At 45.6% G+C, this 11,593-nt stretch overlaps 1 protein-coding gene across 1 annotated transcript; it reads right to left on the reverse strand.

Annotated features, from left to right (window-relative positions):
* Window positions 1-5,842: 5,842 nt before the first annotated feature.
* Window positions 5,843-11,519, reverse strand: LOC147269776 (synapse-associated protein 1-like). Its single transcript, XM_086195848.1, has 9 exons — window positions 11,228-11,519; window positions 9,521-9,639; window positions 9,337-9,403; window positions 8,547-8,620; window positions 8,282-8,421; window positions 7,425-7,573; window positions 7,147-7,193; window positions 6,680-6,836; window positions 5,843-6,585 (listed from the first exon to the last, which is right to left on the reverse strand). Exons 1-9 carry the CDS (start codon window positions 11,412-11,414, stop codon window positions 6,455-6,457), a joined length of 1,071 nt encoding a protein of 356 aa, XP_086051974.1. The 5' UTR covers window positions 11,415-11,519; the 3' UTR covers window positions 5,843-6,454.
* Window positions 11,520-11,593: the final 74 nt, after the last annotated feature.

Consider the following 11,593-nt stretch of genomic DNA (forward strand, 5'->3'; position numbering starts at 1 on the left):
CTGATTCTGGGGATGTTGAAGTCATGCATCTGCTGTATAGTTTGTTGGTAGCATCTCGTTAGCTTCACTCCAAACGCAGTGGTTCATTCGTGGGGATTATCTTGCAGAACCAAGCATGTAAACCGTTTGGTTTATTTCGGCTGTAATCCAAAATTCAAAGTAACAAACCCGCTGGCTTTCAGGAGAGGGAACACACAGAGATGCTAATTCACTGCTAATGCTATTGCTCGCAACAATATAAGCCAAAGATATTTCAGAATGGGATTTTTGCTATTATGACACACGCTTCCACACACATGGACCAGCCACTCTCAACCTGTAATGTCATGACCTCCACTTGACATCTTTGTCTTTGAGGATTTTGTTTAGGAGCTAACATGTCCAGTTAGCTACACATTAGCTAGCTGATAAAACAGGATGTCAATGAGGCTTCTCATAAAATGGATGTTATGACATGCTCTGGCCACGCCCACTTTTCAGTGTTCCAATCAAATTCCCTTCAACGTTACTTCCTGCCTACATCATCATCATCATCACGCACGCACACACACACACACACACACACACACACACACACACACACACAATATTGTTTCAGATGAACTTTAAAGGTTCGGAGAATGTTGTTAAATGGGCTTTAAGAGAGCATTCCGAATGTTCTGGGAATGTTTCGGAATCTTTTTTCATAGATGTAGTTTTACTGTCTCCCGTCCAAGTCTTCAAAGGTGGTTGAAAGAATCCCTGACTCTCTGGAGCCAAACGCCTTTGATGCCTGGAAACTTGATCTAACATCTGCAACTATCTCCCCCAACCATAAACCACTAAAGGGAACACAACAAAAGCAAACTTAAATGTGTCGTTCTGGCAAGAAAACCAACATGTTGTGACTGTGCAAGGAAGTCGCAGTGCGAGGGAGAAACCCTCGGTGGATCATTAACGAGGACACCTGAGGAGCACGACACACTTCACCACGTACAAGAAGTCAAAACACAGATTCTCACTGAACCGACTCCAAAGCAAGTTGTGTTGGACATGGCAGGTGTTTGCTGCTGGTTCAGGACTCTCTCAGCAGCCTCCTTCTGGTTAAGACTAGCCAACAATTGTCCCGGCGTCTTCCAGGGTCTCAAGTCCTCTAACTGTTTTTACGGCAGACTCGTGAAAGTGCTGCCGTTCCCTATGAAACCAACAGCTGTAACCCGCTCTGCACCTGCTAGCTCAGCTAACCGTCCTCACACTTTGGTGGTAACTTTTCAGCAGCATTGCTGGCTTTCTACCACGTTTATGATCATTATCGTCTGCAGCAGGTGGCTCCTACATTCAGTTATTTCAGCTGGCCCCGTTTCTACTGACCCCAGCACGGTACTCACCGTTACCATTTTGGTCCCTGCTCCACTGGGGTTCCAAGCGAGCTGAGCGGGGACTAAAATGTGATGTAAACACATAGCAGTGCACTGATTGGGCAACTTACCTGCTTTTGTCGTCTACTTGGTTTCATCTTGGCCTCGGCGGAAAGCTGGTCGATCGCTTGGTTCAGTGTTTTATACCTTTCTTGGGTGTTCTGTTTCCTGCAGACGCAGAATTTCATAGATTTCTGTCTGTTTTGTGTTGTTTTATTCAGTGTTTTATTGCTCCAGAAGGAAATAGTGATGTGTTAAATCAAAGAAGTTCCTTGTACTCGTACATGTACAATGATCAAGTTGAATAATTCCATAAAATCTTTTTTTTTTTCTGAAAACCGCAGCAACAAAGCGAGTCAAACTTGATATTCCCTGGTTTAAACAATCATTGTTCAAATGTAGCAAATATGAAGTTACAGCGATAATCAAATTATGATTGTTGATGTACTTTTTCTTGGCAAAGCTATAGAAAATCAGCTGCTTTGCAGTACTTCTAGTGAGAAATACACATTTTCAACGGATAATCATCAGCGGTAGAACAGATTTGGCAGAGAAAGGTATGCTAACTCGCCCATCCACTACCATTCACTCTGCTAAGCTAACTAGCGTGAGCCTCAGCATGTTCCTAAAGCAGTACAGATAAGGTTCCACGCAGCGTCCGGACGCACCAGGTGTTGGGGCCCCAGAGAGCTCATGAAGGGGGGTGAAAGTACCTCATGAAGGAGTTGATGAAAGAAAAGAATCCTTCAAGTCCACAAAAGAACCACGATTTACCACATTCTTCAGTGAGGCCCCTCAGGTGTGTGTGTGTGTGTGTGTGTGTGTGTGTGTGTGTCGTTGCTACTGTGTATGTTTGGAGTGTGTCTGTAAATATTTACCTCCATATAAAGAATTGTATTCTATTTTATATTGTATGGTCTGTCTGTCTTTTCTCCCCTCCTCACCCCTCCCTCTCCACCTCTTATTCTCTGTCACCCCCCTCATTTCTCCTCCCCTGATCCTCCCTTTTGTTGACGTCTGGAGAGCGGCGTCTTTACTGTTGCTGCAAAATACTGAAGATATAATCTGGTTTGAGGAGGATTGGAGTCTTGTAGCTGGTATCATTTCAGATGTGGAAACACAGAGAGGATTGTCTCTCATCTCTGCTGAGTCTCTTTGTCTGGGCTGAACACACACATACACACACATACACACACACACACACACACACACAGACGCCAGCCCTCATGGATTATTAAAAGGTTGTTAAACCAACATTACACGCACACGCAGTAAACCCCACATATGGGTCCTTGGCTTCGTCGCCATGGTGACCAGCTGGTGGACCCTGGCTGTGATGCAGTGACGGACAGCGTGACAAAGACACACCAGCGAGCTCTGAGAATTCGCCTATTGATTATTGCGTCTGTTTTTCAGGCTTTAATCAGGGAAGCAAGAAGAAAGAGAGAAACATTAGCATTCTGATTGCTGCATTGATTTCTGCTCTCACGTTGAGTTCATTCTCCTTTGTAACGTTGAGCAGTGTGTGTTCAGCCGTGGATTTAGAAGAGACAACTCACATGACATCAGCATCTCCACCAGTGGGACTCCAGCAGGTGCACCCTCATGACGCAACCGAACTCTCCTTAATTCAGAAATTCAAATACTGAACAGACTGACACAAGATTTATGAGGAACAGCACACAAACCAGCGCTGTGGTCAGTGATTGGTGAAGCCAGGAAAGGAAAATCATCCAGGTCTGTCTTTACTGGTTGAGGGAAAGTGTCCCACTGCTGCCATTTTTAAAATCTCCAATGTGGCGGTTGGTGAGTGTGAGGTCAAGGATCAGCCAGTGAGGGGGAACAAGGCGACCAGCCAGTGGAAGGTGAGAGCTGCTCTCCTCGGACCAGCTGAGTTCAACGTCACTCAACAATCGAAGGATGACGGTGAGCTGAAAGCCTCGTAAAACGTCCGCATCGCTCCCCTGCCGGCACAAATGCATTACATGGATTTGCAGCCTTTGTCATGACATCAATGTTTTGTTTACTGCACTGATGTCATTGTCGACCGACACGCTCTCTGCTTCACCCACCGACTGCTTTTATTGGAGATATTTCATCCCGATTCATTGTCTTGATTTTGAGATCATCTTATTTTCTCTGCGATTGTCAGGAAATCTCGAGACCATGGGGTGAATCACCTTGTTATCTTGAGAAATCTGTGACACAGACATGACAAAGATACACTTCTTTTATTTTCTTCTGGGCTTGGATATCAAATAAAGCTGAGTGCCTTGAATTTTTACATGAGAGTGACATGAAGTTAGCCAACAGCAACGTGAACGGCTGGAGGAGAGCATGGACGCACTGGAAATCAGGTTTATTCCACTAAATATGGATTTGTAAACTCTTCTCTTTCTGAGTTTGCTTTCAAACATTTTTATTTGGGAAAGTTTTCTGTTTCTGTGGTTTACAGAAGTACAGACAGCCAACGTCAGAGAAACTGCTAATCCAGCTAATGATGCAGTTGTAATTCATTCCAGCGCTGATCATCCCGCAGCGTCCCATCTGTTTCTAAACGCTCCCGCAGCAGCAAACGTGCAGAGACTCGTCTGTCTGTCTGTGTTTGTCTCCTTTAACGTGATTACAGTCTTTCAACAAACAAATCATGCTGCCGAGCCTCCATCCCATCATTCCATAGCTGCTTACTCACTCTCTCTGGTGACTTTCTTCTGTGCCTCCTCGTCCTCACTTGCACCTCAAAGTCGCCGGACGCAGAGCAATCAACCTGCAGCTGGAGGTGCTATGGAGGCAGAAGTTATGGTGATACAATGAGAAAACTACACCGTCACACCCTCCCGCTGCCGTCAGCCGCTCTCTGGGGGGGGGGGTCTTTAAATTTAGAACAAACATTTTGGTGGTAAAAAGATGACGATCAGGGCTGCCTTGACTATCATAACTCTAGAATTTACATGTGAATAATTATGTATTATCAATAATAATGCAACAATTTCACACAAACCCCTAAAAGCATGATACGGTGACATTTTATATCCAAAAGGTCAAAGGTCAATTTGAATGCGACACGATAAGGTTCACAAACACGGTTTTCTCTCCGTTTTCAAATTGAATTCTCTTAGATTGATGCCCACCCAGTCTGGAAAAACATTCATGGGAGCTGCAATTCTCTTCATTCTGTAATTATTTTTATTCCCTGTGTGATTTGAGAAAGGCGTGTGAGCGTGGACAGAACATCCGAGGATGTTAGAGGTGAGTCCCTTCACCTCAAAAGCTTTGGCTCTTGAACATCCATCATGTGAAGTGTTTGCACCATTTTAGTTATTTGTACCTGGCGTGTTCTTTCGTTCTGGGTAACTGTAAATCATTTACTACGGCTGTATTTTAACATGGACACCTGGAATCAGACGAGTGAAGGTTATAGTCGGCACTCGATCCCTGCTGAGTCGGAGCAGACGGCATTTCTAAGAGTGACGAAAAACACACACTTAAACACAGGGACAAATGCTATTGATCTTATTGCACTCCACACAGTTTTCATGAGCAAAGCTGAGAGAATATTAATGAAGAAGACATCATGAACGTGTGTGGACACTAAGAAATGACTCAGGAGCGTATTCATCGATTTGGATGAGAAAAGACGTGTGAGACAGCGTTCATGGGCTAGTTTGGCTCCATGTGAGACCACAGAACATCATAATGGTCCCATAACGGCATCCATAAACAAATAATCAATAATATAAGGGGGGGGGCAAGCTCTGCCTGAGGGGGCACCCCCCACCTCAGACTGGGAAACCTGTGATTTAGCCTGCAGACGTTGCGTCACTCACGTCAGACTGGCCATTTGATTGTGCTCTTATCTTTTACAAAGCATCATAGCCAAGACAAACACACCTGCAAACACGCAGGTGATAGAAGTAAAAGTACAATCTCCTGAACTCCAGGTACTGCAGCAGTATTTATTACTGTCTGGTGTTGTGCTTTTACTTCCAAACCTTCCGGGTAAATCAGTTTTAACTCGCTGCAAAGCTTCGCTGGCGTCCATGTGATTACCTTTTTGTAGTATCATGGCATTTATGCTCGCGAGTCCTCCGTACCCGTTTATCATCGACGGCGTATGTCAGCAACACGTGGAGGAAAAATTCAGCTTGGTTTTGGTTGGCAGGACTGTGCAGATGAAACACCAACTGTTTTTCAAGGGGAATCTCCCATTTTCAACCTTGAAGTCACAGCTTTTCCTAAACTCTCATGACTTTTGTTCAAACCCTGAATACAGAATGCGAACATCCTCATGGTGGCCTGAAATAAGGCAACGTCATTTTAATGGACTATTGTCTTCATTTTAGGTCAACAGGACACCAAATAAGAAGCAGAATAACTAAGGGGTATAAAATTAGGATGTAACTGGACATGATTTCTACGTCCACCCTCCATATAAGAGCATAGACTGTCCGTGGTAACAGATAAATATTTATTAAAAGGACGACAGGTAAAACATGAAATTTACAGTATTTTTAGTTTAAAAGAAAAAAACCCAAATCACAGGAATGTACATACAGGTTTGTCAAAGTGAGATACAAACTGTAAAATGAACTACAAAGACAGCAAATGCAGCTATAAGTGTCATTCTGAGTCTTTATTTACATGAATGCAACTTTACATTTAATTTTACTGTTACTAAAGCTTCACTGTACAGCCCACCAGAAAGCAGCAGTGGAAACAGAAGACCGAATGTTCATTGTTAGATTGAGGGTATTGGCAATGTATCGCCCCCTAGTGGCTCCCTCCCAGAAGAGCAGAGAAGGGAAAGAGTAAATCATGGAGGAGAAATGAAGGACCTTCACTAACAGTTGTGAATGTAACCAGCGTTTCCAGCAGAGGTGCAGCTGTCACCGTATCTAAACCTTCATCACCAGGAACAGGAGAATGTTTATAGGAGAGTAAACTCTTCGGACCCCGAGAGTCCAGAGGGGGGACGTCCACATCCGCCGGCGATGGAGGAGGGGAAGAGGAATCCCTTATTCTGGGCTACGTCGCTGCCTGTGCAGGACAAACCCAGCCTAGCTGTCGTCGGCCTGCAGCATCTCCTCGATCTCCTGATCCCACTGGTCGTCTTTGTTGTCCGACTCCGTCACCACCTCATACTCCTGAAGCTCCTGCTGCAGCTCCTTCTCCCAGTCAGCCGAGTCTTCTAGAGACGTCAGGAGGAAAAGATGCTGGTGGTCATTACTCGCATACAATAACATCTTGCAGGTGCTCAGCTAAAAAAGGCTAATAATGCCAACCGTCAGGAGAGGGGATGTCCTCCTTCTTATCCAGCACCAGCTGCTCCATCTCTTTCCTCAGGTCCTCCTGGTTGATGGCTGTTGAGTCAAAAGCGTCACTCACAAACTCGGACACTCCAGGACTCGTGGACATCTCCTCCTCTTCCTCCTGAGCTGGCTGGAATCAAACACAAACTCACTGCAACACTGAAAGCTACCCAGCCATGAACTCGTCTCAAACTCCTCCTCATAAGATAAGATAAGATAAGATAAGATAAGATAAGATAAGATAAGATAAGATAAGATAGTTACAGCAGCAAGAACAAAAGAGAATTTAATATAAATAGTAAGTGAAGATAAATATAAGGGGTGTGCAAATGTACAAAAATAAGTACTCTATAAAAGTAATACATAAAAGTAAAAGGGGAAGAAGTATGTACAGCAGTGGAGTATGTACAGTCTTAAATATATGTGTATGTGCATCTTACCTTCTGTTTGTCAGCGATGGAGACAGGTGGGGTTTTAGGTCTGACGTCTGCAAGGAGAAGACAGCTGTAGTTTTTTTTTATAGGTTTTAAATCACTTGTCGCTCAGCAGAATTCCTCTGAAACTACAGCTCTGTGTGGTGTGTAGAGTTCATATGGTTGTGATGCAAGCGTTTAAAATGTGGTGATAAATGGCGGCTGTGTAAAAAAGGCGCATCGCTTGCAGCACCCCCTTCAGCATCGACAGCGAGCTCTTGTTAAAGCAGGAACTGCACACCAACCTGTCAAGACAACATCCTCAGGTGAAACACTGCTCCCTCTGTCCTCGCCGGCCGTCTGCTGCTGCGCTGCCAGCGCTGTGAGCTGAGCTGACTGCTTGATCAGAGACACTCGGTAGAAGTAATTCCTCCAGAAAGCCTCCTCCTTCACGCTGTCCGACACACAAATCAACCTTAAGAGTTCACAGTGGGGGTCCGACTGTCACACTGACACAAACCCTCCTCCTGACTCACACCTCCAGACTCCTAAAGAGGCCCAACCAAGCTGGAGGCACCACAGGGAACCGAACCTGTGGCCCCCGTGTTGGTAGGAAACACAACAGATTAAATCCATCTAAGCGCTCATTGGCTTTTCCCACCAACATCATGACTGGTCAGGAAAACAGGGTAAACAAACAGAGCAGTGAAGGCACCAGGGAGTTGGCTCCTGCTTGGTCAGGCGTGGACACGTTTCCTGGTCACTGCACTAGCGCCTCCCCTGGTTGGCATGTGATGTAGAAAATGTGGTAGGCTATGATGCTCCCAGAGCAGCGGCGATGGGGGGGGACAGGAATATGACAAGGTACAGTTGAGGGATGAAAACAGGGAAAGACGCCACAAAAAAGATTTAAAAAGAAAGAATGCCTGGAGTTTGAGTTCATGTCACTGCCCTTCAGAGCCCATAAATGCCTGCATCTGACAGGCGTGAGTGGGATCTCAGCCAGGGGGAAGTGGCTTGACTGCAATCCACACACACGCACACACGCACACACACACACACACACACACACACACACACACACACACACACACACACACACACACACACACACACACACACACACACACACACACACACACACACACACACGTGTACTGACTGTTTGGGGACCAGGTCGAAGCGCATGCGATTGAGGAGCTGGTCTTCCTCCAGCATCACTGCTGCTAGGGGGTACATCTGCTCCATGTCAAAATGGAACTGGACCCCAGCAGGGGGGTCACGCAGGAAGTTCCTCTTGTCCTAGAGTCAAGCAAAATACCATCAGGGAAGTCGTCTCCCTCTAAATGACAGTAGAGAACATCAGTAGTACGTTTACAGTGAAGCCAACGTGCTCCACAGTATTTATACATGATCATGATGCTCACAGCTGACAGAGCCAGGATCTGCTGCTGGATCGTCTCCTCCTCTGTGTAGCCCACCCAGGGAGGCACTGCTGCCTCTACACACACACACACACGCACACACACACACACACACACACACACTTCAGTAACATGCTGTAAGAAGACACACTCCTGCAGAGGCTGTATGATGTCATCTGATCTGCATCAATTCCTCTAATCTCATCATTGACTACTAAATTTGATCATCCTGCTAAATTCAATCAAAATCCACCCACAACCATTTGAGTTCTGCTGCTGATAAACAGACAAAACCACCGCCGGCAACCATGTGACCTCCACGGTCGAGGTAACAGTACACGCTGTTTATCACTGTATCAATACTAGGGAATGGAATATCGATACAGTAAGATGAAAAAAAGTATTGCAATATACTGCTACAGCCCTGATATTCACCCTAAAGGTTATCTTTTGGGTTCCAAAGTCTCACCTCTGCAGGCGTTTGCTCGCTTCAGCTCACAGCAATTACAAAGGATTCCAACATCAACTGATGGATTTTTGAAGGAGTACTAGGAAGTACTTTTAGGAAAACGACAAATCCTCACCAAGAGCTGTATCACTTTCTGGTGTTTTTCATTCTCTTTCAGGAACACTTTTCCCAGTTGTGGCAGGTGGAGACTGAACTGTTTTATATCACTGTTCTGTTAAAACTCCTGGGACCTTTACAACAATCCATTCGCACAGTTTCATCACCAGAAACTCTTCTCAGTGGCTCCTCCCACTAACAGAGGAGGTCAAGTCCTGTTCTACTTACCTGATTTTTTTGCCTTTTTCTCTTGGACAAACTTCTCTTGCTCCTTCTGAAAGTCTCCAAGAAACGTCTGCAAGAGTGAGCATTTAGACATCAGAAGGAGGAAAAGACAAAAACACTCAACCCCGGTGATTCCACCTCATCCATCCTCAGAAGCTGCTAAACCTGTCCAACAAGCCAAACGTGCCTTGTCTATGATGCCGTCAATCTTCCCCTCTTCCACGCTCTTCTTGATGGTCTGAGCCGTCTCCACCATCGACTCAGAGATCTTCTTGGTGGCAGTGGAGGCAAAGCTGAAGATGTAGTCTTGAGAGGAGGAAGAGAAGGAGGAGGAGGAGGAGGAGGAGGAGGAGGAGGAAGGGAGAGCAGGTGGTCAAACACAGCGTGGCACTTCATGTCAACACTGTTTCAAGTTTGGAACAGAGACCAAAGAACTCACACTGAAGAGGTGAGACCTAACCGATCACGCCACTGTAACGCTGGCGAGCTGCATTCTCCGCCATTTTGGACTGAAGAACTTACCAAAAAGCAGGCAAGGAACTTAATGACATCCCTTTGACTCCACACTGGTTCTGAATGGACCAATACCACCACTAGTTTTGCCTCAGAACAGGAAGTGACGTAACACCCAAGTTGACCACGTTGGAACCCTCACTGGTGATGTCTCAGGCGTTTGCAACACCATCTCGTAACACAACGCCACACAAATGTTGTAGCAACATGTCAACAGAAGAAGATGACCAGGAAAACTGATGTCATGTGACACAATCCAACCGTTCTGACTTCCAGGTTCAACTGGGACGCAGCATCATCCTGCGCTCCATTCTGTCCTCTTTCCATCAATATATTCAGTCCAAAATGGCGGTAACAATTCACTGTAACCATATATGATGTTGGAAGCAATAAAATTTGATTTAAAAAGGTGTTAAAACAACACAAAATATCAAAGTCATTAAAGTCAAAGGTACTTCAATGTATTTCACCCGTGTGAATTAGTGATGAGTCTCGTGTTGTTAAAGCACGTTTGTGATCAAGTGTAACGCCAGGAGCTCAACTGCAACATTCCCAATCTGACTTTCCAGGGAGGATGTCATTTATCATCCATCTGTGAGCACAATCCCAGAGGAACCACTCTTCTTTGCTGGAGTTCCAGTATCTTATGCAACACTGAATTAGTCACATTCCTGTGTGTCTTCATGAAATGCGTGGTGAGTAAAAGTCATTCTTATTCCAGTGAAATCAGAACCCTGGCACCAAACTCAGAAATTAATGAGTGAGGTTTCGTGACGTCACAACCACCCATCATCCATCCATTTTCTATACTGCTTATCTATTAAGGGTGGGGGGTGGAGCCTATCCCAGCTGACATTGGGTGAGAGGCGGGGTTCACCCTGGACAGGTTGCCAGTCCGTCTCAGGGACATCAGGAGCAGTTAGGGTTCAGCATCTTGCTCAAGGACACTTGGACATGGTCACCAGGGGAAGCGGGGATCGAACCAGCAACCCTTCGCTTGCTAGAAGGCCCCTCTGCCACTAAGCCATGGCCCACACACACACACATAAGTTACAAAACCATTCCAATAAACTAGACATGTCAGGGAGGAATGACAGCACTCAGAGCCTGTGGCTGCTGCTCTGACGTGTTTGTTGTGTTTTTGTTGTCAGAACTGACGATGAAACCTTAGTTAACTTCCAGTGGAGGAGAATAAAACTTGGAAACATCTGGATGCAGCTGAGGTGATCAATTTTTAAAGTTCAGACTGACAGCTCTCAAACACAAGCTCCAGCTGCTGACACGTTTGCTCATTAGATAGTTGACGGCGCTATTTCGTAATAATGACAAAAAGAAAGAAAAGCGAACGAATCGAGAGGTGTGTGGTGTCAACATCGCCCACCTCCCAGTCCTTGGCCCAGCTCAGGGTTGTCCTGGTTCGCTTCTCCATCCTGCTCAGCTGGCTGCTGTTTGTTTACCTCGTTCTGAGCCTCCACCACCTTCTCTTCCGCTTCCACATGAGCGTCATCCGACGTCTTCGTGTACGGCGGGCTCTCCAGACCCAACCACGTCCCTAAACCTCGCAACATTTTAGACACGATCGACAAAACAGAGAATATTTCAGGACAGTGTGAACGGCAGAAGATTCCTGCCTGGATGCTATCAGGAACTAGCTCGACAGGTTTTCTTCTTCTCCGTATTATTTAATGTAAATGTGTGATGCTGCCACTCAGTGGTTGAAAGAGTACATGACGTATTCAAGCTAGAC

The sequence above is a fragment of the Aulostomus chinensis genome, chromosome 2 (assembly GCF_037954235.1).
Source record: "Aulostomus chinensis isolate RoL2024-O1b breed Wild chromosome 2, RoL_Achi_v1.0, whole genome shotgun sequence".
Lineage (NCBI taxonomy): Eukaryota > Metazoa > Chordata > Actinopteri > Syngnathiformes > Aulostomidae > Aulostomus > Aulostomus chinensis.

What these genes read in the sequence shown, in the direction of transcription:
- LOC147269776 (XM_086195848.1), bottom strand. Translation starts at nt 11,414, where the DNA reads ATGTTGCGAGGTTTAGGGACGTGGTTGGGTCTGGAGAGCCCGCCGTAC. An exon ending in TTGACGGCATCATAGACAAG is followed by an intron (nt 9,404 to 9,520) that starts GCACGTTTGGCT and finishes TCACTCTTGCAG; the next exon opens with ACGTTTCTTGGAGACTTTCA. An exon ending in CCATCGCTGACAAACAGAAG is followed by an intron (nt 6,837 to 7,146) that starts GTAAGATGCACA and finishes GTTTGATTCCAG; the next exon opens with CCAGCTCAGGAGGAAGAGGA.